This window comes from Xenopus tropicalis, chromosome 4, assembly GCF_000004195.4.
Source record: "Xenopus tropicalis strain Nigerian chromosome 4, UCB_Xtro_10.0, whole genome shotgun sequence".
NCBI lineage: Eukaryota > Metazoa > Chordata > Amphibia > Anura > Pipidae > Xenopus > Xenopus tropicalis.
Window position 1 is genome coordinate 148,545,934 of NC_030680.2, and position 27,115 is coordinate 148,573,048.

Below are 27,115 nucleotides of genomic sequence, written 5' to 3' on the forward strand. Positions count from 1 at the left end.
AGAATGAAGCTAAAGGGGGTGTGTATGTATTTCCCACAATGCCCCTCCCCTCCAGTACCTGGGAACTCAGTCTCCGCCCCTGTCTCCCAGAGCAACTGGCTTGTTTAATGGCAGGGAGTAAGGAGAGCGACAGAGTTGTGAGCAGCTGAGGGCAAGTTGAGACCAGGGGGGCCTTAACTTGCCCTCTGTCTGTCTGACTGTTACCCCCCAACCTTCCACACAGGGGCAGGTTTGTCAGCCTATTCAGTCAGTCTGTATATATATATATATATATATATATAAGTGATGTGCAACACATCCTCTGTTTCTGAACTACAACTCCCAGAATCCCACTGGACACCTGGCTTGCTGGGAATTGCAGATAAATAACTGGAGGGTGGCATTCCTGATTTGTATACAGAAAATATTCAGATATTATTATCAACAAATAGTCATAAAGTGCAAACATATTATGTATCGCTGTACCATAGATCTGAACATACAAAGCATAGATTTCCATACAAAGCAATCAATAAATGACATAAAAGGAAACAAGGACCCTTCCCTAAAAAACTACTATAGGCACCATCTCTCCCTACTATACGTGCTATCCCACAGCCCAGTCCCTTCCCAGAGGCTATTATCCCCCCACTGCTACTATAGGCACCATCTCTCCCTACTATACCTGCTATCCCACAGCCCCAGTCCCTTCCCAGAGGCTATTATCCCCCCACTGCTACTATAGGCACCATCTCTCCCTACTATACCTGCTATTCCCACAAGCCCCAGTCCCTTCCCAGAGGCTATTATCCCCCCACTGCTACTATAGCACCATCTCTCCCTACTATACCTGCTATCCCACAGCCCCCAGTCCCTTCCCAGAGCTATTATCCCCCCACTGCTACTATAGGTACCATCTCTCCCTACTATACCTGCTATCCCACAGCCCCAGTCCCTTCCCAGAGGCTATTATCCCCCCACTGCTTACTATAGGCACCATCTCTCTCCTACTATACCTGCTATCCCCACAGCCCCAGTCCCTTCCCAGAGGCTATTATCCCCCCACATGCTACTTATAGGCACCATCTCCCCTACTATACCTGCTATCCCACAAGCCCAGTCCCTTCCCAGAGGCTATTATCCCCCACTGCTTACTATAGGCACCATCTCTCCCTACTATACCTGCTATCCACAGCCCCAGTCCCTTCCCAGAGGCTATTATCCCCCCACTGCTACTATAGGCACCATTCTTCCCTACTATAACCTGCTATCCACAGCCCCAGTCCCTTCCCAGAGGCTATTATCCCCCACTGCTACTATAGGCACCATCTCTCCCCTACTATACCTGCTATCCCACAGCCCCAGTCCCTTCCCAGAGGCTATTATCCCCCCACTGCTACTATAGGCACCATCTCTCCCTACTATACCTGCTATCCAACAGCCCAGTCCCTTCCCAGAGGCTATTATCCCCCACTGCTACTATAGCACCATCTCTCCCTACTATACCTGCTATCCCACAGCCCAGTCCCTTCCCAGAGGCTATTATTCCCCCACTGCTACTATAGGCACCATCTCTCCCTTACATACCTGCTATCCCACAGCCCCAGTCCCTTCCCAGAGGCTATTATCCCCCCACTGCTACTATAGGCACCATCTCTCCCTACTAATACCTGCTATCCCACAGCCCCAGTCCCTTCCCTTTCCCTTCAGAGAAGAGAATCATATTTAGTATAAAACTGTTTCTGTAAATGTCAATAATATCAGCCCCTTAGTTGATCATGGACTTTGCTTGTGTATAAATATTGCTTTGTGTGACTCCAGGGTGGGCTGACCCCATACATTGCCCCCCTCACCCCAGTAATGTCTGGGTACAGGCTCTGCTATTTGCTCTACACATGAATTTCCCACCAGTAACACTGACACCAACACAGAAGGAAGCTAAAGGGGGCGTGTCCTTGTTTCCCACAGAGCCCCTCCCCTCCCCTCCCATTCTAAAGGAGGAAGTACCTGGGAACTCAGTCTCCGCCCCCGTCTCCCGGAGCAACCGGCTTGTTTAATGGCAGGGAGTAAGGAGAGGGGCAAAGTTGTGAGCAGCTGAGGGCAAGTTGGGGAAGGGCACGGAGCGGGGCAGGGGCATCTCAGCGAGGGCAGCAGAGAGCTGCACATACACACGGGCTGCCGGGAGGTAAGTGGGGCCCCAGTGGGTCAGAATAAAGGGTTTTAAAGGGTCTGTTACCCCCCAACCTTCCATACAGGGGCAGGTTTGGCAGCCTATTCAGTCAGTCTGTAGCTAATGTGATTATCCCTACCACCCTGTATATTGGGCAAGGTACATACTGCCCAGCTGCTGCAGAACCTCTTGGTTGGTCACAGCTGTCAATCATGTGAGGTCACATTCACTCTGAGCTTCCCATGTTTCTAAACTACAACTCCCAGAATCCCGCTGGAAACCCGGAATACTGGGAATGGCAGATTAATATCTGGGGTGGCATTCCTGATTTCTATTCAGATATTATTATTACTATTATTATTAACACATAGTTATAGAGCACCAATGTATTCATATTCAGCCAGTACGGCTTTTCCATACCTGCATTCTCTTGCAGTCAAACATAATATATACCAGTGTCCATTTTATCCATGTGGATTAGGTTAATACTACTTTGGGCCCTAGCAACGGTGGTCTGTCCCCTTCAGCCCCCATTAGCAGCCATGATCCTAGCAACCAGATTGAAGATCCGAAGACAGAATGGAAGATAGATTAAACTAGAAAAGGGCCCAATAGTAAAAAACTATAAAATAAGACTAAAAGTTGGTGCCCTGATCAGATACAGAAGCATTTTTAATTGCAGACTAGTAAAAAGTCATATAGGAAAGGTAAAAATAATGAAGTACATAGATTAATATAATGGCAAACTGAAAAGCTTTCAAGTTTTTTTAAACCTAAACTTTAATTTAGTGCAGAACTTCCCCTTTAAACCAGCTCCGCTTCTAAGAAAGGGATTTATTCATGCCTGGATATTTCTACCTTTCTATATTCTGCACTCAGCGCATCTCGGCCTTGGGGTGACTTGGGGTGACAACACTGTAACGTAACTAAACTGAATTATTCCCGGGGTGCCGGCTCCATTGAAAGGGTTGGCCATTGGCAGGTAATTTGCACAAGGGATACTTGTCCTTTATTGCACTGTGTCTAATATCATTGCCCTTGTTTCTGTACATAGATGGCTTCTTACACGCGCCCCAGCCCCCCACCGGGGCAGAATTTAAATGGCCGCTTGCCTCCTATATCCATTCCTGTCGCATCTCCCAGCATTGGCGCAAATGCCAAGAGGATCATGAAGCACAAAAGGTCTAAAGAGCAACAGAAAACGCTGAATGATATAATGTGAGTTGTATATTCCTTTAAATGGTTACTCTATGGTTTTTGCATTTTGGGCAGGACATGAACAGCATGCCAGACATGGGCGCAGTGATGTTTGGGTCAGGAAAACTCAACCCGCATCTCACCTTAATCTGCAAAACTTTTCCCACACCCGAGTGTAACAACATAATGTTGCCATTGTAGGACCTGCACCCAACACTATGGAACCTCCTACCCATATGTATAAATACAAATATACAGAGAGGGAATGTTCTGGGCACACAATAAGCTGTACCCCCATACTGTACTGTCTAAGGGAAACACTATGGCACCTCCTACCCATATGTATAAATACAAATATACAGAGCAGGAATGTTCTGGGCACACAATAAGCTGTACCCCCATACTGTACTGTCTAAGGGAAACACTATGGCACCCCCTACCCATATGTATAAATACAAATATACAGAGAGGGAATGTTCTGGGCACACAATAAGCTGTACCCCCATACTGTACTGTCTAAGGGAAACACTATGGCACCCCCTACCCATATGTATAAATACAAATATACAGAGAAGGAATGTTCTGGGCACACAATAAGCTGTACCCCCATACTGTACTGTCTAAGGGAAACACTATGGCACCCCTACCCATATGTATAAATACAAATATACAGAGAAGGAATGTTCTGGGCACACAATAAGCTGTACCCCCATACTGTACTGTCAAGGGAAACACTATGGCACTCCCTACCCATATGTATAAATACAAATATACAGAGAAGGAATGTTCTGGGCACACAATAAGCTGTACCCCCATACTGTACTGTCTAAGGGAAACACTATGGCACCTCCTACCCATATGTATAAATACAAATATACAGAGAAGGAATGTTCTGAGGACACAATAAGCTGTACCCCCCATACTGTACTGTCTAAGAAAAAAACACTATGGCACCTCCTACCCATATGTATAAATACAAATATACAGAGAAGGAATGTTCTGGGCACACAATAAGCTGTACCCCCATACTGTACTGTCTAAGGGAAACACTATGGCACCCCCCTACCCATATGTATAAATACAAATATACAGAGAAGGAATGTTCTGGGCACACAATAAGCTGTACCCCCATACTGTACTGTCTAAGGGAAACACTATGGCACCCCCTACCCATATGTATAAATACAAATATACAGAGAAGGAATGTTCTGGGCACACAATAAGCTGTACCCCCATACTGTACTGTCTAAGGGAAACACTATGGCACCCCCTACCCATATGTATAAATACAAATATACAGAGAAGGAATGTTCTGGGCACACAATAAGCTGTACCCCCATACTGTACTGTCTAAGGGAAACACTATGGCACCCCCTACCCATATGTATAAATACAAATATACAGAGAAGGAATGTTCTGGGCACACAATAAGCTGTACCCCCATACTGTACTGTCTAAGGGAAACACTATGGCACCTCCTACCCATATGTATAAATACAAATATACAGAGAAGGAATGTTCTGAGGACACAATAAGCTGTACCCCCATACTGTACTGTCTAAGAAAAAAACACTATGGCACCTCCTACCCATATGTATAAATACAAATATACAGAGAAGGAATGTTCTGGGCACACAATAAGCTGTACCCCCATACTGTACTGTCTAAGGGAAACACTATGGCACTCCCTACCCATATGTATAAATACAAATATACAGAGAAGGAATGTTCTGGGCACACAATAAGCTGTACCCCCATACTGTACTGTCTAAGGGAAACACTATGGCACCTCCTACCCATATGTATAAATACAAATATACAGAGAAGGAATGTTCTGAGGACACAATAAGCTGTACCCCCATACTGTACTGTCTAAGAAAAAAACACTATGGCACCTCCTACCCATATGTATAAATACAAATATACAGAGAAGGAATGTTCTGGGCACACAATAAGCTGTACCCCCATACTGTACTGTCTAAGGGAAACACTATGGCATCTCCTACCCATATGTATAAATACAAATATACAGAGAAGGAATGTTCTGAGGACACAATAAGCTGTACCCCCATACTGTACTGTCTAAGGGAAACACTATGGCACCCCCTACCCATATGTATAAATACAAATATACAGAGAAGGAATGTTCTGGGCACACAATAAGCTGTACCCCCATACTGTACTGTCTAAGGGAAACACTATGGCACCTCCTACCCATATGTATAAATACAAATATACAGAGAAGGAATGTTCTGGGCACACAATAAGCTGTACCCCCATACTGTACAGTCTGAGGGAAACACTATGGCACCTCCTACCCATATGTATAAATACAAATATACAGAGAAGGAATGTTCTGGGCACACAATAAGCTGTACCCCCATACTGTACTGTCTAAGGGAAACACTATGGCACCCCCTACCCATATGTATAAATACAAATATACAGAGAAGGAATGTTCTGGGCACACAATAAGCTGTACCCCCATACTGTACTGTCTAAGGGAAACACTATGGCACCCCCTACCCATATGTATAAATACAAATATACAGAGAAGGAATGTTCTGGGCACACAATAAGCTGTACCCCCATACTGTACTGTCTATGGGGATCAATATGGCACCTCCTACCCATATGTATAAATACAAATATACAGTGATACAGTATACAGTATGTTCCAGGTACAATAAGATATACTGCTGTTCTACTACTATGAATGCATTTTAATAATGATATATGATTGCTTTTGTCTAGAATAAATACAGCTATGAAAGCATATGAAGAGACAATGGAAGCAAAGAAAAGGAGGGTTCCTACCCCGCCAGAACCCCAATATCCATCAACTGTAAGTTCTCTTTTCTTCATTGATATCTTATACTAATAGTCTTAATAACAAACAACAGCTGCAGGTCTCTCTGGTATAACTGTGGGTCTGTTTTTGGCCTTGGAAACCTCCATTTCCCATACTGATACCTTATTGCTCTGATAAAAAGCCTACATAGCAGTGGAATTCACTCTGCTTCTACCATTGCATGGGGAAGGAATTTCTATTATTGACTGGGGTGGCAGTTTCTCTTTAAACAATTAAATACAATTTTATTGGTTACTTGAAGGTGTTTCAGCTTAAATACCCCCTTGGTATAACTGTGCTGTTAAGCCCTGAGTTTATTATAAGACTTTTTGTTTCTCCCTAACAAAGTTTCTCCCTCTTGCTTTTCCCACTGCAGATGAATAGTGAGCAGAGACAGCTCCGGGTGAGTATTTATATGGGTTTTACTAACAGAAATGGAACTTGTGTCCAGACAGCAAATAGCTCAATTCCTTTTATTTGATTTCATAAACTGGAAAACATTTTCAATAATAGATTGTTTAATGGAAAAATCTTGATTTATTATGTGACTTACCAGTTCCTTTCTGTTCCAGATGAACTACTACTTCATGAAGAGCTGTGTGGAGAGCAGCCCAGTGGTCCCTATACAGAACCATTGGCTGGAGGCAATGCTCACCCTGGTTCCGCCAGCGCTGAAGGAGGGAACAAGTAAGGAATCCCTTATCTCCGAACTCATGCAGGAAGTCTCACATGACTTTGAGAAGAGCATGAGGAGGCACCTGGGTAAGTTGTTATGTGTGTTATTTTCCCACTTATGTGGTTGGTCCAGAATTGGAATTACTCATTTTGTGCTCATAATATTATAATGTAATAATTAATAATATGTAATATAATGGCCAGCTGTTAAGCAACTTTTCAATTGGTCTTCATTTTTTTTTTATAGTTTTCGAATTATTTGCCTTCTTCTTCTGCCTTTCTTTAGCTTTTAAATGGGGGTCACTGACCCCGGCAGCCAAAAACTATTGCTCCATGAGGCTCCAGTTTTATTGTTATCGTTACTTTTTATTATTTATCTTTCTATTCAGCCCCTCCCCTATTCATATATCAGTCACTCTCTAAAACCACTCCCTGACTGCCAAGGTAAATAGGTCCCTAGCAACCAGATAACTGCTGAAAATACAAACTGAAGTGCTGCGGAACAAAAACTTAAACAATGAAAAAACTACCAATAATGAAAAATGAAGACCAATTGCAAATTCTCTCTACATATTACTAAAGGGTAACCCAAAGGTGAACAACATCTTTAAGGGACATTTTTTTGGGTTTACCTAGGAGAATTTAAACTGATTTTTCAGCCCAACCTGAGCTTTATAGATGTCCATTTATTATATGTCTGTACAAGATGTATGACTTTAAATACCTAAAAAAATGAATAAACACAAACATAGTTTTCACACATGAGAAATGTATGAGAAATAGATTTTATTAAATGCATGAAAATATACCTGGCTTGGACAGCCCCATGTCTAAGCTATTTCTAAGCTATGGTTTCCTGACAAGCACTTTCAGGTAATGCCGAATGCCATTGTATTTAATGAGCAAGAGGTTAGTTTTGGGCTATTTGGCTGCACCCCTTTACTTTAAAGATCACTCATTGCCCACATTGTACTAGTTACTTTTTTATTTAGTAAAACAATTATTCTCTTTCCTTACACCTCCTGCTCCAGTTAGGAGTGTTCTGGTTAAGCCTGAAGTCAAAGGACTGGAACAAGAAGAATCGGGGCCACTGCTTGAATCCCCTGTGTAAGTAACTTGCTGTACTTTGTATTGATGACACTCCAACTTGCAGCGCAGCAGTAAAGTGTGCCTGAGTCTGAGCTTTCAGAAGGAGCCAGCACTACACATTAGAACTGCTTTCAGCTAACCTATTGTTTCTCCGACTCCCATGTAACTGGAGGAGTCCCAAGCCGGACTTGGATTTCTTACTATTGAGTGCTATTCTGATACCTACTGGGAGCTGCTATCTTGCTCCCTTCCCATTGTTCTGTTGATCGGCTGCTGGGGGTGAGGGGGGGGGGGGATATCACTCCAACTTGCAGCGCAGCAGTAAAGTGTGCCTGAGTCTGAGCTTTCAGCCAGCGCTACATATTAGAACTGCTTTCAGCTAACCTATTGTTTCTCCTACTCCCATGTAACTGGAGGAGTCCCAAGCCGGACTTGGATTTCTTACTATTGAGTGCTATTCTGATACCTACTGGGAGCTGCTATCTTGCTCCCTTCCCATTGTTCTGCTGATCGGCTGCTGGGGGTGAGGGGGGGTGGATATCACTCCAACTTGCAGCGCAGCAGTAAAGTGTGCCTGAGTCTGAGCTTTCAGCCAGCGCTACACATTAGAACTGCTTTCAGCTAACCTATTGTTTCTCCTACTCCCATGTAACTGGAGGAGTCCCAAGCCGGACTTGGATTTCTTACTATTGAGTGCTATTCTGATACCTACTGGGAGCTGCTATCTTGCTCCCTTCCCATTGTTCTGCTGATCGGCTGCTGGGGGTGAGGGGGGGGGGATATCACTCCAACTTGCAGCGCAGCGGTAAAGTGTGCCTGAGTCTGAGCTTTCAGAAGGAGCCAGCGCTACACATTAGAACTGCTTTCAGCTAACCTATTGTTTCTCCTACTCCCATGTAACTGGAGGAGTCCCAAGCCGGACTTGGATTTCTTACTATTGAGTGCTATTCTGAATTAAGACTAAAGTTGTACCCTATAGTGCTGCACGCTGGAACAATACTGTGCAAAACACAGAGGGCACACAATGGGGAAGATTTAAAAAATACTCTTTAGATTTAGAGTAAAATAGAATGTGTGCTTTCAGGGGTCTTGATTTCTCCAAACCGTGGCACAAAAGCTTTGTCCAGTCAAAGACTGAGATCAGCAAGAACCTGCACATCCTACGCCCAGCGCTCAGGACCATGCTGGATCTGGGTTACAGCACCTTCTCACAGCTACTGATTGCTGATCTTTCTGGATACAGGTACATGGATATTCATTTAGGTTATGCTTATTATTTGACATTTGTATAAGTGCAGCAGTAAATAAATGGAGGTAGAATGGTGCCAAGGGCACACAATGTTACAGACAGATTAAATAATGACACATGACTTACTGTTAACCCATTGTGTTCATTATTTGCTTATTTGAACGTACACGGGAAGATGCTGTACCTCTCATGTCAGCAACTGGATTCCCCATAGCAGCATCTTGTTACAGACCCCATCTGTTGGCCCTATCATTTATTTGGATGTCACCTGATAGAATATGACGAACAGCCCATATAAACTTTTACAGTCCCAAACCACTTCTATTTTGTCATATAGTACAGTACTTTCCGTAATTTGGATCTCCTACCTTATGTCTGCTAATGAAATAATTTAAACAGTAATTAAACACAACAGGACGTTCCAATAAGGATTAATTATATATCAGTTGGGATCAAGTACAGGTACTGTTTTATTATTACAGAGAAAAGGGAATCATTTAACCATGAAATAAACCCAATAGGGCTGTTCTGCCCCAATAAGGGGTAATTATATCTTAGTTGGGATCAAGTACAGGTACTGTTTTATTATTACAGAGAAAAGGGAATAATTTAACCATTAAATAAACCCAATAGGGCTGTTCTGCCCCAATAAGGGGTAATTATATCTTAGTTGGGATCAAGTACAGGTACTGTTTTATTATTACAGAGAAAAGGGAATAATTTAACCATGAAATAAACCCAATAGGGCTGTTCTGCCCCAATAAGGGGTAATTATATCTTAGTTGGGATCAAGTACAGGTACTGTTTTATTATTACAGAGAAAAGGGAATCATTTAACCATTAAATAAACCCAATAGGGCTGTTCTGCCCCAATAAGGGTAATTATATGTTAGTTGGGATCAAGTACAGGTACTGTTTTATTATTACAGAGAAAAGGGAATCATTTAACCATTAAATGAACCCAATAGGGCTGTTCTGCCCCCAATAAGGGTAATTATATGTTAGTTGGGATCAAGTACAGGTACTGTTTTATTATTACAGAGAAAAGGGAATCATTTAACCATTAAATAAACCCAATAGGGCTGTTCTGCCCCAATAAGGGGTAATTATATCTTAGTTGGGATCAAGTACAGGTACTGTTTTATTATTACAGAGAAAAAGGAAACCATTTTTAAAAATCTGAATTATTTGATTAAAATGGAGTCTATGGGAGACGGCCTTTCTGTAATTCGGAACTTTCTGGATAATGGGTTTCTGGATAAGGGGTAGGAAAAGCTGAGTTCTGTCTATCTCTGCATTCCTGCCTTTGCATGAATAATGTGTCAGTCATTTGGTATTTTATTCTGACTTTGTTTGCGCAGGGCCAAGGGACCCGTGGAATGTGATTCTTTAAAGAACAATGTGACTTTATCCTGCTCTAAGGCGGAGGAGAAGTTACTCAGCACCTGGTACCCCAAAGTGATTAATCTTTTTACCACCAACGAAGCCCTACAGCTGGTCAGACCAGAGAAAACAGATTCTTTCTATGGATGTGTTACAACTCTCATGTCTAACCAGGCAAGTCAATAGTACGTTAACTTTAAAGGGGTGGTTTGCATTTAAGTAAACTTGTAGTATGTTATAGAATGGCCAGTTCTAAGCAGCTTTTCAATTGGTCTTAATTATTTATTTTTTATAGTTTAAAAATAATTGCCTTCTTCTTCTGCCTCTTTGCAGCTTTCAAATGGGGGTCACTGACCCCGGCAGCCAAACCCTATTGCTCTGTGAGGCTCCAATTTTAATGTTATTGTTACTTTTTATTACTTATCTTTCTATTCAGCCCCTCTCCTATTCATATACCAATCGATCATTTAATCGACTGGTTATTTGGACCCTAGCAACCAGATAACTGCTGTAATTCCAAGCTGGGCAGCTGCTAAACAAGAAGCTAAATAATTAAAAAAAAAAACTACAAATAATAAAAAATGAAGACCAATTGCAAGTTGTCTTAGAATATTACTTTCTACATCATACTAAAAGTTAACGCAAAGGTGAACATCATGACAATGTCCCTTTAAAGACCTTCAGGATACAGGACTGCTGTAATAAACTGTGCAGCTCTGTATGGCCCACTTGGCCAAATCCACATGCACCCCAATCTCTGTCCATTTTAGGTCCATCCAGGCACACTTCTAATGACTGGGTGCCCCCCATGGCACTGGATATAGCCCTTCAAAAATACTCGCGAAATCGCGCCGCCGCGTCTGCCATCCCGCCGGCGACTTACATGTTCACCGGTGGGATGGCAGGGGTAGGCAACTCGGGGAGATTAGTCGCCCGCGAACAGGGAGTTTTGTCGAGGGCGACTAATCTCCCCCGTGTGCCAGAGCCCTAAATGTATAGTGACTCTCTTTGTAGCCGTTGTTTCCTTATACTAAATATACTTATTTCTATTATGCAGCTGCGAGATGTATTGACCCGAACGGTGGAGAGCTTTGTTAAGCTTTTCGACACTACCAACCCCCAATATCTGCCTCTGTTCAAAATGGAGCTCACCTTCGATGATGAGAAAATGGATTTTTATCCCAGCTTGGAAGATCTAGAAGAATCAGTTTTATTTATGCTGACCACAATGTCACGGACACTGCAGGTATTCAGCTATAGTCAGATACCTATATAAATGCGCAGTAATATATTCTGTTTGATTGTATATATATATATATATATATATATATATATATATATAAATTGTAGATATAAAAAAATATCTACAATTTTGTTTCCACACCAATTTTTGATCTAGGAGAGTGCCCTTTTGCTTATACAGTGGTGTGAAAAACTATTTGCCCCCTTCCTGATTTCTTATTCTTTTGCATGTTTGTCACACAAAATGTTTCTGATCATCAAACACATTTAACTATTAGTCAAAGATAACACAAGTAAACACAAAATGCAGTTTTTAAATGAAGGTTTACGTTATTAAGGGAGAAAAAAAACTCCAAATCTACATGGCCCTGTGTGAAAAAGTGATTGCCCCCCTTGTTAAAAAATAACTTAGGCTGATGCCACACCAGGCGTAGGGCTGATTTTTTCAGCAAGCGGAAAAACGCTTGCCGAAAATTCAGCCCTATGCCTGCTACTTGTGCCTGCACCCGAATGAATGGGATACGCTCGGGTGAAGGCACAAGTAGCCGATATACGCAAGAAAACGCGAGACTTTGCATTCTCACGCGTTTTCGTGCGTATATCGGCTACATGTGCCTGCACCCGAGCGTATCCCATTCATTCGGGTGCTGGCACAAGTAGCAGGCGTAGGGCTGATTTTTCGGCAAGCGTTTTTCCGCTTGCCGAAAAAATCAGCCCTACGCCTGGTGTGGCATCAGCCTTAACTGTGGTTTATCACACCTGAGTTCAATTTCTGTAGTCACCCCCAGGCCTGATTACTGCCACACCTGTTTCAATCAAGAAATCACTTAAATAGGAGCTACCTGACACAGAGAAGTAGCCCAAAAGCACCTCAAAAGCTAGACATCATGCCAAGATCCAAAGAAATTCAGGAACAAATGAGAACAAAAGTAATTGAGATCTATCAGTCTGGTAAAGGTTATAAAGCCATTTCTAAAGCTTTGGGACTCCAGCGAACCACAGTGAGAGCCATTATCCACAAATGGCAAAAACATGGAACAGTGGTGAACCTTCCCAGGAGTGGCCGGCCGACCAAAATTACCCCAAGAGGCCACAAAAGACCCCAGGACAACATCTAAGGCTGATGCCACACCAGGCGTAGGGCTGATTTTTTCGGCAAGCGGAAAAACGCTTGCCGAAAATTCAGCCCTACGCCTGCTACTTGTGCCTGCACCCGAATGAATGGGATACGCTCGGGTGCAGGCACATGTAGCCGATATACGCATGAAAACGCGAGAGAATCCAAAGTCTCGCGTTTTCATGCGTATATCGGCTACATGTGCCTGCACCCGAGCGTATCCCATTCATTCGGGTGCAGGCACAAGTAGCAGGCGTAGGGCTGAATTTTCGGCAAGCGTTTTTCCGCTTGCCGAAAAAATCAGCCCTACGCCTGGTGTGGCATCAGCCTTCAGAACTGCAGGCCTCACTTGCCTCAATTAAGGTCAGTGTTCACGACTCTACCATAAGAAAGAGACTGGGCAAAAACAGCCTGCATGGCAGATTTCCAAGGCGCAAACCACTTTTAAGCAAAAAGAACATTAAGGCTCGTCTCAATTTTGCTAAAAAAACATCTCAATGATTGCCAAGACTTTTGGGAAAATACCTTGTGGACAGACGAGACAAAAGTTGAACTTTTTGGAAGGTGCGTGTCCCGTTACATCTGGCGTAAAAGTAACACAGCATTTCAGAAAAAGAACATCATACCAACAGTAAAATATGGTGGTGGTAGTGTGATGGTCTGGGGTTGTTTTGCTGCTTCAGGACCTGGAAGGCTTGCTGTGATAGATGGAACCATGAATTCTACTGTCTACCAAAAAATCCTGAAGGAGAATGTCCGGCCATCTGTTCGTCAACTCAAGCTGAAGCGATCTTGGGTGCTGCAGCAGGACAATGACCCAAAACACACCAGCAAATCCACCTCTGAATGGCTGAAGAAAAACAAAATGAAGACTTTGGAGTGGCCTAGTCAAAGTCCTGACCTGAATCCTATTGAGATGTTGTGGCATGACCTTAAAAAGGCGGTTCATGCTAGAAAATCCTCAAATAAAGCTGAATTACAACAATTCTGCAAAGATGAGTGGGCCAAAATTCCTCCAGAGCGCTGTAAAAGACTCATTGCAAGTTATCGCAAACGCTTGATTGCAGTTATTGCTGCTAAGGGTGGCCCAACCAGTTATTAGGTTCAGGGGGCAATTACTTTTTCACACAGGGCCATGTAGGTTTGGATTTTTTTTCTCCCTAAGTAATAAAAACCCTCATTTAAAAACTGCATTTTGTGTTTACTTGTGTTATCTTTGACTAATAGTTAAATGTGTTTGATGATCAGAAACATTTTGTGTGACAAACATGCAAAAGAATAAGAAATCAGGAAGGGGGCAAATAGTTTTTCACACCACTGTATGATATATATATAGGTATGGGATCCGTTATCCGGAAACCCGTTATCCAGAAAGCTCCAAATTACGGAAAGCCTGTCTCCCATAGACTCCATTTTAATCAAATAATTCAGATTTTTAAAAATGATTTCCTTTTTCTCTATAATAATAAAACAGTACCTGTACTTGATCCCAACTAAGATATAATTACCCCTTATTGGGGCAGAACAGTCCTTTTGGGTTTATTTAATGGTTAAATGATTCCCTTTTCTCTGTAATAATAAAACAGTACCTGTACTTGATCCCAACTAAGATATAATTACCCCTTATTGGGGCAGAACAGCCCTATTGGGTTTATTTAATGGTTAAATGATTCCCTTTTCTCTGTAATAATAAAACAGTACCTATACTTGATCCCAACTAAGACATAAATAATCCTTATTGGATGCAAAACAATCCTATTGGGTTTAATTAATGTTTTATTGATTTTTTAGTAGACTTAAGGTATGGAGATCCAAATTACAGAAAGACCCCTTATCCAGAATACCCTTGGTCTCAAGCATTCTGGATAACGGGTACCATACCTGTATATATACACAGATATTGGATCCGTTGTCTGATGTTATTTCAAAATGTAAAATAACAGAGGAGGTAAGGTCAAGCAAAAGTACTTGTTTTTTATGTCCTATGTATAATTATACATATACTTCATTTATTTTGCCCTCAGACTATTCAGACTGTACAGTCATGGCTCTCCGGAGGTTCCATTCAGAATATCGAAGCTAAGTTGCCGGACCATGTCATGCAGTGGGCACATACAACACTCAGAGAAGCAGTGAGGCACAATCTGGAGGGGCCTAAGATGCACTTTAACACTTATGGTAAGTACAAGTTGTGCTGCAGGCAATGCCAGCCCATGGGAAAAACAGATTACAATGCAGGATTCTGCTGGAGAAACTCTATTAACTGATGGGTTTTGTAACAAACATGTTTTCCCATGGCAGTGTTCCTTTAAGAAAACAAGAATGTATCATTTCACCATCAGGATTCATTCTATCCTCTGTGTATTTGCATTTGTTCCTTTTATTACAGTGGAAAACTACAGCTGGTTGGTGGATGGAACAGCCAGTCAGCAAGTGGATATGTTTCTTGCAGAAGAGCACAGCTTTGATGACTACACAACAGTACGTACGAGTAAAGGCTCATTAATAAAATGGTTCCCAAGCTCTGGGGCCCAGCTTGAAGGCCAGTTGGGTAGAGTTATAGTATCTAGACTTGCCCAGGGCCGGATTTCCCAATTGGCCGCCCCGAGGCCGCCCCCGGTCGCACACCCCCCCCCCCGCCCCCCCCCCCCAGTGCGCATGCGTGCAAAAGGAGCCGGGGTTTTGCGCGCTCATGCGTGAACAGCGGGTGAGGGGTGCGCGTATGCCCTGTAGGCCAAATCATGCATGCGGAGCAGTGGGGAGAAGTCCCCACTGCTCCGTATGGGGACAAAACTTTTAAAATTTTTGTGCGGTGGGGCGGCATGCCGCCCCAAGGTTTCTGCCGCCCTAGGCCCGGGCCTTTGTGGCCTCTCCACAAATCCGGGCCTGGACTTGCCTAGATAGAAGGTCAATCCTAAGGGGTCAGTTAAAGAGATTGGGGGTGAACATTATTATTTTGGAGCTACAGCTGATTACTGGTACACCAGTGTGTTCCTTAAAGGAACAGTAACACCAGAAAATGAAAGTGTTTTAAAGTAATTGAAACATAATGTACTGTTGCCCTGCACTGGTAAAACTGGGGTGTTTGCTTCAGGAACACTACTATAGTTTATATAAATAAGCTGATGTGTAGCCATGGGGCAGCCATTCAAGCTGGAAAAAAGGAGAAAAGGCACAGGTTACATAGCAGATAACAGATAAGACACCATTGTATTCTACAGGGTTTATCTGTTAGCTGCTATATAACCTGTGCCTTTTCTTCTTTTGAATGGCTGTCCCCATGGCTACACACCAGGGTTTATATAAACTCTAGTAATGTTTCTGAAGCAAACACAAAACTTTTACCAGTGCAGGTCAGCAGTACATTATAGTTTAATTTCTTTAAAATGTATACACTTTTCGGTGTTACTGTTCCTTTAAGGGTGAAGACACACAGAGCTACTAGTAGCAGCTACTTGTCACGGCTACTAAAATAGACAATGCTGATCATTTACTGATATGTGTGTTTAAGCAGGGGCAATTCTCAGTATTGTCTATGGCAGGGGATTTTCTGGCATTTAGTAGCCATGACAAGTAGCTGCTACTAGTAGCCCAGTGTGTCTTCACCCTTATCTGTAACCTGGGAATAGCTTCACAGGGATCTTTACTCTATAATATAATAAGCTATCCAAATGTAATGCTCTGTTACTAACTTGTTGTGGTTCCCTTACAGTTTGTAGAGCAGTTTCTCCAGCTTGCTAAGGATATCACTAACTTGCCAGTCCGGGCCCACTTTACTATGGTACAGCTGGACTGTGACGATCTAAAGCAGGGTCTGGCCGATAAGGCAAAAAGCTTTGCCAATATCCTGCTGGAGAGACTGGTGACCGACCACAGGCAGGAAAACCAAATGTGAGTTTATTTTTCATTTTACCAACTCATTTTCTGTCCCGTGTTTGGACCATAAGAGGAAAAGGGCACATATAGTGAATGTAAAACTGTGTTTTTTTAAGTTATTGGAATAAAGCACACATTCTGGGTACAAGCAGCAGGAGTCTGCATTATTAGTCCTGACAAGCTGTTTCCTCCTCTTTTTGGGTAAAACATCCTGCTTTCCAACCGTGGTTGCAGGACTGTGGGGGGGGGGGGGGGGTGCAAACTGAGGGCCAATAAGAGTGATATTTGGGGTGAATGCATTCTTTATACTATGGTTGTAGAACATATACATCATTTATGTAATTTCTAGGGATGCACCGAATCCACTATTTTGGGATTCAAGCGAACCCTGAACCCTTCACGAATGATTCGGCCGAATAAAATCGGAATTTGCATATGTAAATTAAGGCACTGAAGGTTTAAAAATAATTTTTCAACTTTCGTGTTTACGTGACACGTTGGTCAAGTATGATCCCTGAATTTAATATAAGTTATACTATTTAATGCCAGAGAAGCACTAGCAGGGATATTGGCATAGCCCCAGTAACAGCACAGTGTATAGTACTTGGCTACTGATATTACTTTAAATGAATATGTCTCTATGTGTTATAGGATCTGTACTGAGTTTGAGACAATTAAAGCAAGAGCACTGAAGGTTCCTGAAACAACAGAGGACGTGATAGAGGAGATTGCTTATGTGGAACAAGCAAAGACTAAAGACCTTGCGGAGCTGAACGCTCGGATTGCTGTAAGTGACTGGGGGCTTGTAATAAGCCAGACATGTATCAAATATACTGTACCTTTAATTTGCTTTACATGCAGTGTGTTATTTACCCTTTAGGGTGAAGACAAAAGGAGCTAAAAGTAGCAGCTACTTGTCACAGCTACTAAAATAGACAATGCTGATCTTCACTGATAACGGTCTCTACGTGTGTTTTAGCAGAGGCAATTCCCAGCATTGTCTATGGCAGGGGATTTTCTGGTGTTCAGTAGCCATGACAGGTAGCTGCTACTAAGTAGCTCCATGTGTCTTCACCTTAAGGGTGATGACGCACAGAGCTACTAGTAGCAGCTACTTGTCACGGCTACTAAAACAGACAATGCTGATCATTTACTGATAATTGTCCCTACGTGTGTTTTAGCAGAGGCAATTCTCAGTACTGTCTATGGCAGGGGATTTTCTGATGTTTAGTAGCCGTGACAAGTAGCTGCTACTGAGAAGCTCCGTATGTCTTCACTCTTAGCTTTCCTAAAAACCAATATACCAAAGGCAAAAATCATAAATCACCCAACTGACTAATTAACAGTAAATTACTGACTATCCTGTGGTTTAATCTGAAAGTAACATTGTTTTACAGGAATGTAAGAGACGTATGAATTACCTGCTCGATGTTTACTTATTCCCCCCGGAGGATCTCACGCTGAATGCTACCGTCCTTCTCTGGCCGCAGAACATAAACCCTGTGTTTGATGCAAATGATGAGGTACATAAAGTGTATATGAGAAATGAAGACAATAGCATATTTTCTCTGTACAGAAATACAGGGTAATAAAACATTGGTTTTCATTTTTTTATTTTATTTAGTTTGTTGTGCAGCAACTCTCAAGTTTGGAATTTCAACTACTATCTGGTTGCTAATGTCTTCTTTACCTTAGCAACCAGGCAGTGGCTTGAATGAGATACTGAAATATACTGGAATAAAAGTAACAATACTGATACAATTATAAGTTCACATAGTATTTGTTTCTGACCCCCATTTGAAAGCTGGGGGTCAGTAGAAGAAGGTAAATAATATATATATATATATATATATATATATACTATAAAAAAATAAATAATGAAGACCAATTGCAATGTTGCTAGGAAAACATACCAAACATTATCTTAAAGGTGAACCACCCTTTAATGTGTCATTCACCTTTGAATTAACTAGTATGATGTAGAGAGTAATTCTGAGAATTTGCAATTAGTATTTATTTTTTATTATTTGTAGTTTTTGAATTATTTCAGTTTTTTGTTCAGCAGCTCTCCTGTTTGGAGTTCCAGCAGCTATTTGGTTGCTAGGATCCAAATTACCTTAGCAACCAGGGTGTGATTTGAATAAAAGACTCATAAATGAATAGGAGCAGACTCCAATTAAACTGGAGCCTCACAGAGCAATAGGGTTTGGCTGTTTGAAAAGTTGCTTAGAAAGTTGCTTATAACCTGCTAAACATTAACTTAAAGGTGAACCACCCCTTTAATACAAATGGAAGCAGGGTGCATTTGTACTTGTTATAACGCGGTGCTGTTCCTTATTAGCTGATTGAAAAGGCCAAGCGTAAAGGGGAGAGTGAGTTGCTGGCGAAGAGGGAGAAGCTTTTGTTGGAACTGGAGAAACTCTCACGTCGCGTGGAAGAATTTGCTGAATGCTCAGAGCTGGAAATGATGCAGCAGGTAAGGCTGAAAAAATACACAGTGGAATGTTCCTTAAGGAACGGAAAGGGTACAGGTGTATACAATAATTGGAGTTATTCACTATCACAAGGGACAGCATTAGGCACAAAACTGCAACCAATCAGCATTCATGAATGTGTTTGTGCCTATATGTGTCTCGCTTGGTATATATTAGCCCTGTACTTTCTACCTACCTCGGCTAGATGGTGAGTGATGAGCACTAAAGATTGGGATGGCTAACAGATAATATAATATTATATATGTTTCTTCTCTCAGTACGTTTCCGACGTGCGGACGGTGCAGAAGCGCATAACGGAGACGGAGGAGGTGATGGCGTTTATTAATAAAGAGGAAGTTCTGTATAAATGGGACCCGACTGTGTACCCAGAACTGGATTCCCTCAAAGCCAGCATTGAAATGTATCAGAAGTTTTTTGGCCTGATCTATAAATGGCAGAGAACTGAAAAGAGGTATGAAAACCTCATAATGTGTCTTCTTACTATCGTGTGACTATCGTAACAGGGACAATCAAGTTTTAATTACATAGAATAATTTTGATATACTTAAATATATAATAAAGGAGACATATTGGATGAATGGAATAAACCCCTAATCCTGTAGGCAATTATGAATACTATATGGTGCTGGTTTCAAAAAAATGAATCCTATCTGTAAAAATGGCCCCTTTATTGGAGCTCCCTATAGATCCTCTCAGGTCCCTGTCTGTGTTTCAAATGAGGGGTGGGCGTGTCCTAATGGTCCCTGCCAGAAGCACAGTAGGAGGGGGATAGCCAGTCACAGCCCTGCAGTCACATAAGCACAGACAGGCTTCAGTTCCCTATCAGGTCAGCCTAGCTGCTGATTGGTTCCTATCCTACAGTGCAGTGTACTGAGAGCCGCCGCACCCCCTGAACATCCAGAGAATTCAGCCAGCAGGAAGTGGCACAGATGGGCGGGACCAGTGGGGTTTTGGTGGAATTTCTCAATAAAATTGGTCCGAAACACAACTTTAAGCACAATCCTTCTATATCTAGAGGAGTATAATTCACTGGTACATTCTTAATGGGCAAATGCCATTTCTGTAAAAAAAAGGATTTGCCAGCTCTGAGAAAAGACAGTTTAAAGGGGAACTCCCCTTAAACATAATTTCAAACAAATTTGCAATCTACATCAATTAAACAAATATGCAGCCTTTTCATGATTTTTTAATGTAATAATATGGTTTGTAACAGTTCCCTAAGCCCCGCCCCCAGTTCTCCTGCTGATCTGGCTGACTACTTTGAGACTCAGTAGTCATCTGTCTTCAGCCTGCATCCTACAATTCCCTGCACAGGTGATGTCAATAAGGGAAGGAACATCCCAGTGCAATGCATTGTGGGTTATGTAGTTCCTGCATGCTGCCTGTAAGCTGTGGAGAAGTTGTTACAATTATTAACATCAGTGTTTTAGTCCCTCCTCCTCTGCCAGGATTTCAAATAATGCACCATTCCTTTCCCAGGTGAAGAAGGGGAGGAAGGCTAATGAGAGTTTTGGGGCATTTAGTGTGCCAATTGTGTATGTTCTTAGTCTCCTCCACAACCTATTCTTCTGTCTCCAGGTGGATGGATGGAGCATTCCTGGACCTGAATGGAGAGACCATGGACGCTGAATTAGATGAGATCTTCCGGGAAGTATACAAAATGATGAAGTTTTTCCAGCAGAAGCAGCAGAAAGCTGAACAGGAGAAGAAAAAGTCCTCACAACGCAGAATGCTCACTGATGAAAAGGAGGAGGAAGAGAAGAAGGAAAACCCCACAGCGCTGATGTGTTCCACTGTGATGGAGCAGGTCAAAGCATTTAAGGTATGGTGCCATTCATGCTGAAGTGCATCATTCCTATATGGGCACTTACTGGTTACTATACACTTCCTTCCTGTCCAGTTTAGCCATGTGGTTTTATTATGGGGTTTATACATATTCTGGACAATTTCACCTAATGAAGATGTAATTGGCAAACATAGAATTTATGTCTTGTTCTCTCTCTCTTGTACAGGAATATCTCCCCCTGGTGAGCATCCTTTGCAACCCGGGCATTCGGACCCGCCATTGGCATCAGATGTCTGATATTGTGCAGTATGACCTGACCCCTGATTCTGGATCGACACTGAGGAAGGTTCTAAAGCAAAATCTAACTCCCTACCTGGAGGAGTTTGAGCAGATTAGTGTTGCAGCCAGCAAGGTAAGAACATTATGGGAACGTAAAAGGGACACTGTCGTGTTTATGGGGCACTTTTTATCTCTAAATGACACTGTTACACAGCAAATAATTCCCTCTGCCATTTAACCTTTTATTCTTCAACCAACAAATGTATTTGTAGCTGTAATATTGGTGTGTAGGCGCCATCTCAGTGCCTTGTGCCTGAGTCTGAGCTTTCAGCCAGCGCTACACATTAGAACTGCTTTCAGCTAACCTATTGTTTCTCCTACTCCCATGTAACTGGAGGAGTCCCAAGCCAGACTTGGATTTCTTACTATTGAGTGCTATTCTGATACCTACTGGGAGCTGCTATCTTGCTCCCTTCCCATTGTTCTGCTGATTGGCTGCTGCAGGTCTCTTGGGGGAACTGAGACTCTTAAAGGGCAAATTCACTTTCATTAGCAAAACTGTAATAACGCATAAAATAGGACCCCTAAACCCCCAGAAATGTGTCCAAATATTAAAAAACCTGCCAATTTTGTTAAATTGGAGTGGTATTTAGGGGGTGTGGTTGCAAAAATAGATGTGGTCAAAAATATTTCACCAGTTTTTTGTAATGTGCATTCACTTCCTAGGGCAGGAGCATGAACTAATACACCCTACTAGTTACAGCCTCTTCAGTGTAATTCAGTGACATCTTGTGCTTCCGTGCATATATCTGACCAGTACCAGAACCTTTGGATCATAATCTTACAAGGTGTGTACATCCTATCCACAGGAGTTCTCCCTTGAGAAGGCCATGCATACAATGGTGGAGCTGTGGGACACCATTTCGTTCAGTACAAGCCCCTATCGGGAGTCTGGGGTGTCCATTCTGTCTGCCGTGGATGAAATCCAGACAACCTTGGACGACCAGATCGTAAAGACTCAGACAATGAGGGGATCAACTTTCATTAAGCCCTTCGAAAAAGAAATCAAGGTAATGTGTTTATGTTTCACTAGGGCCTTATTCCTGGAGTCAGACACCACCAAGATGTCCTACGTATGTACAGGCTAAAGGGTAACAGGAATTAGGCCTCGGTAAATGTGTTTCTCATATTAATCCTTGGCCAATTCCTTCTTCAGCAATGGGAGGAGCGACTGATGCGCATACAGGAGACCATCGACGAATGGCTGAAAGTGCAGGCGCAGTGGCTTTACTTAGAGCCCATTTTCTCCTCTGAGGACATCATGCAGCAAATGCCTGAGGAAGGGCGCCTCTTCCAGACAGTGGATCGAAACTGGAAGGAGATTATGAAGCACTGCGTGAAAGAAGCAAAGGTATTATCCGCCGGCTTCATCCCTCCCTGGCTAATAAATGTTGTCTCCTAATCACCTCAGCTGTTATTGGATAAACCTGACAAATCCTGGACATTCTTTAATTTAATTTAGTAAGTACTTTTTTGCTTGAGAAATTTTGAGATTGGGCCAAGTCCCTACAATTTCTGCAGTGCTCAGATTCATCTGAATCCTTAGGGGTATATTTATCATGCTGTGTAAAAAGGGGAGTGAAGCCATACTGGTGATGTTGCCCAGGGCAACCAATCAGAAATTAGATTTCAACAGTAAGGAAACCAAAGCAAAGCATCTGATTGACTGCTATAAGCAACATCAACAGGAGTTGTGAACAGTTTGGTTTGATGGCGGGATATGAAAGAGGCACCCCTGCCCCTGCAGCTGCGGCAGTGCGGGGGGGTGTCGGGTTGGAAGCTGGTGATGGCGGTCCGGCCCCCTAACAGTCTGAGGAGCCTTTGATCCGGCCCCTTCTGTCAGAAGTTTGGGGACCCCTGATTTAGAATTTTTGAGAAGAATTAAGGTGGCCATACACTTGCAGATTCTAGCTGCCGATGTTGGTTCTTTAGACCGATTCGCAGCTTATCGGCCCATGTATGGGCACTAACGATGGGCCTGCCCGACTGACAGCTGGCCTGAAATTGGGCAGATCTTGATCGGGCAGGTTTGATTTATCGTCAGATCAGGGACCGCATCAACAAGCCCATTCGGGCGTCTATACCCGCCCAAACCGACGGGCGCCTATACCCACTGTTCTAATTCGATTATTTGGCTCCAGGGCCAAATGACCGAATTAGCCCAATATCGCCAATATGGCCACCTTTAGGCATTCAAAATTATGTTTGGGCCCCTTCTTTATCCCCTCTTCCACATAATAGTTTAAGTAGAGTATCCAAGAAACACAACCAAAAAATTAGCATTGTGCCAATTCATTAAATTTGAATTGAATGCAAACTGACTTTACTGGGCTTCTTAGACAGCAGCCAATTTATTGTTTTAATATTAATTGTTATATACGGCATTACTTGGATTGCACAAAATGATTTGGCTTGAACTTTACCTTTTTCCCAGGTGCTGAATGCAACCTCCTTACCGGGGCTTCTGGAGAAACTTCAGGACAGCAATATGCTTCTAGAAAAAATCATGAAGGGTCTTAATGCTTATCTAGAAAAGAAGAGACTTTTCTTTCCACGGTATTATTTCTAGCAACTGTATATTTAATAACCTGCTTTTTTGCTATTATCCATTCTTATTAGAGGATGTGAGTTAATCTAGAAGGGAACAACTGTCTTCTCTGCACTGACTATTCATTGGGGGGGAATTCACAAAAATTCACAAAAATCCGACAAATCAATCTCCACTTTCATTTTGTCTTAATATCAGCATTTTTGTGAATTCCCCACATTGGGTTAATTCAGGGGTCCTCAAACTACAGCCCACGGGCCAGATACGGCCCCCCCCATTGTTATTTACCCGGCCCCCGATGAGTCCTCGCTCCTGGTTACTACCTGTCTGTCTCAGCATGGTCCTTGGCCACACCACCGTGTCCTACTGGGCGACGCTAATGACGCGCTGGGGCCAAGGACCACGCTGAGGCAGACAGGTACTAGCCAGGGTTGAGGTCCCAGCAGGGGCCGTAGTTTGAGGACTAAATATAGTCTGGCCCCCCAACAGTCCGAGGGACCGTGAACTGGCCCCCTGTTTAAAAAGTTTGAGGACCCCTGGGTTAATTGGTAATCATTGGCAGGGGAGGGCGGAGTCATTCTGCTGGGAAGAATAAGCTTGGCTGCCTCTTCTTGCCTCCCCGGCACAGGTTCCTTCTGTCAGGAGAAGTTTCCAGATTGGGCCAGCCCGTATGGTTACATTTTGCATTGTATATAACATTACAGAGAGGGTTTTTTCAATTTCCCTAAGTTGCATAAAATGCAGAGCAATCTCCCTTATTTTGTACATGTTATTGTAATAAGGTATAAAGCATTGGCAAATAGGAGCAAAAGGGGAGAAGATTTAGGATTTGCCACATTTCGGAATGGAGGGTGCAGGGCTCACCGGCGCTTCTGCCTCAGGGGCCCCTGCACCCCCCAATGGCCCCCGCCGTCTTCACCCCCCTCCCCCCGCAGAAGCCCCCAACACCCTCCACCCCCCAACCCTGAGCGCTCCTAAAAGATACTTACCTGCAGTGCGTCGGGGGAGGAAGACAGTGGATCGCGGGAGTGCCCTGGGGGGGGGGGGGGGGTTAGATCTAGGCCGCTGGGGCCCACTTGGTTTTTTCCCGGTACCCTGGCAGCCCAGGCCGACGCTGTTTAGGGGTACATTTGCTAAGCAATTTTGCAACTTTGTTTTTTCATTTCTAGATATTTTCGGGATTTTTCAGAAATTCGAGTTTTTCAGACATTTTCAAAAATTTTCAGAAATAATTCATGATATTTAAAATTTTAGTTAGTCGAGTAGCATTATAGCAATAGTAGAGGAATAGAATAGCAACAGCCTGTCCTTGATACATATTCAAGGGGGAGTTGATCCCATCATTGTTTTCTATTTCACCCAGTTTCAAGGGGAAGTTAATTCCATCATTGTTCTCTATTTCGCATAGTTTCAAGGAGAAGTTCATTCCATAATTGTTTTCTATTTCATAGTTTCAAGGGGAAGTTGATCCCATCATTGTTTTCTATTTCACCCAGTTTCAAGTAAAATTTAAACACATTATTGTTTTCCAAGAACGAGCGCCAATGCTCATAAAATGGCTGCTGGAGCCCTTCCTGTTTGGGAAAAATAAAGGGGATTCATGGAAATGAATGTCCATGTAAACTTGAATTTGGCTCTAAAAATTCGTGATTTTTGAACGTTAACTCCAAATTTTCGTACAACTGATAACAACATTATTGTGACATTTTATAAATACAACAATGATCGTGTTTAATTCGTATTTATACCATATACGACTTTGAGTTACTGTTATGTTTATATAAATGGTACATGTGCACTGCTGCTTGCAGCTTTTTCTTCCTGTCCAACGATGAAATGCTGGAGATTCTGTCCGAGACCAAGGACCCTCTCCGAGTTCAGCCACATTTAAAGAAATGCTTTGAGGGCATCGCTAAGCTGGAGTTCCTGCCCAACCTGGACATTAGAGCAATGTACAGCACGGAGGGGGAACACGTGGAGCTGATTGAAACCATTTCCACCTCGGAGGCTCGGGGGGCCGTGGAAAAGTGGCTGGTACAGGTGGAAGATGTCATGCTGCGGAGCGTACGGGATGTGATCGCCCGGTCTAGATTGGTACGGTATCACTATTTGTGGGGTCTTTTGGTCTGTGCAATAAAGTTGTAGAGAGACCTCTGTCTTGAAACCAGGGTCGGACTGGGGGTGCAGGGTCCACCAGGGCTTCTGCCTTATGGGCACCCCCCAATGGCCTCCGCCGTCTTCACACCCCCCCTGTAGGGGCCCCCAACACCCTCTGACCCCGGGGAAGGGAGACCGAAGGATCACGGGAGCGCCCCGGAGGGTTTGGGTCTAGGCTGCCCCGGCGGCCCAGTCCGACGCTGCTTGAAACTAACATTTATGGGCAGATTAATCATAATGTGAGATAAAAGCTCACCCCAGAAAAAAATCACCCATCAATTCATTCCTATGGGATTATTAGAAGTGCATAGAGCAGAGCAGACTAAAACCTTAAAGGGGTTGTTTAACATTGAGCTTTAGTACAATATAGTAATGTTGAACATATAGTATGATATAGAGAGTAATATTCTGAGACAATTTGAAATTGGTCTTCATTTTTTATTATTTGTAGTTTTTTAATTATTTCAGTTTTTGATCAGCAGCTCCCCAGTTCAGAATTTCCGCAGCTATTTGGTTGCTAGGGTCCAAATTACCTTAGCAACCCGGGGAGTGGTTCGAATGAAAGACTGGTATGTGAATATGAGAGGACCTTAAAAGAAATTGAAATTATAAAAAGTAACAATTAAACTGGAGCCTCACAGAGCGTTTGGGCTGCCGGGGTCAGTGACCCCCATTTGAAAGAAGGCAAATAATCAAAAAATATAAAAATAAATAATGAAGACCAATGGGAAAGTTGTTTAGAATTGACCATTCTAAAAATACTAAGTCATTTACTTATTATTCTAACAGGCCTATCCGGAAACATTAAGGAAAGACTGGGTGAGAGATTGGCCAGGCCAAGTGGTGCTCTGTGTCTCCCAGATGTTCTGGACTAGTGAAGTGAGTGAAGCCATCCGTGATGGGCCGCAGGTAAGGCCTGAAAGCTTCATTCTTTTATCCCATAGAGAAACAGCTTTGCACAG

General features: G+C 42.8%; 1 protein-coding gene across 1 annotated transcript in view; it reads left to right on the forward strand.

Moving 5' to 3' along the window:
- Nucleotides 1–2,021: 2,021 nt before the first annotated feature.
- The window catches only part of dnah12 (dynein, axonemal, heavy chain 12), an 84,167-nt gene continuing 59,073 nt past the window's right edge, over nt 2,022–27,115 (forward strand). The window contains exons 1-23 of the mRNA XM_004914173.4: nt 2,022–2,164; nt 3,204–3,367; nt 6,101–6,191; nt 6,574–6,600; nt 6,770–6,959; nt 7,904–7,979; nt 9,046–9,204; nt 10,572–10,767; nt 11,651–11,839; nt 14,977–15,130; nt 15,342–15,433; nt 16,665–16,843; nt 17,480–17,615; nt 18,226–18,351; nt 19,170–19,304; nt 19,581–19,774; nt 20,902–21,145; nt 21,336–21,521; nt 22,258–22,458; nt 22,605–22,799; nt 23,883–24,004; nt 25,808–26,090; nt 26,943–27,062. Of these exons, the coding sequence (XP_004914230.2) occupies nt 3,204–3,367; nt 6,101–6,191; nt 6,574–6,600; nt 6,770–6,959; nt 7,904–7,979; nt 9,046–9,204; nt 10,572–10,767; nt 11,651–11,839; nt 14,977–15,130; nt 15,342–15,433; nt 16,665–16,843; nt 17,480–17,615; nt 18,226–18,351; nt 19,170–19,304; nt 19,581–19,774; nt 20,902–21,145; nt 21,336–21,521; nt 22,258–22,458; nt 22,605–22,799; nt 23,883–24,004; nt 25,808–26,090; nt 26,943–27,062 (3,459 nt within the window). The 5' untranslated portion in view covers nt 2,022–2,164. The remainder of the gene's footprint in view (nt 2,165–3,203; nt 3,368–6,100; nt 6,192–6,573; nt 6,601–6,769; nt 6,960–7,903; nt 7,980–9,045; nt 9,205–10,571; nt 10,768–11,650; nt 11,840–14,976; nt 15,131–15,341; nt 15,434–16,664; nt 16,844–17,479; nt 17,616–18,225; nt 18,352–19,169; nt 19,305–19,580; nt 19,775–20,901; nt 21,146–21,335; nt 21,522–22,257; nt 22,459–22,604; nt 22,800–23,882; nt 24,005–25,807; nt 26,091–26,942; nt 27,063–27,115) is intronic.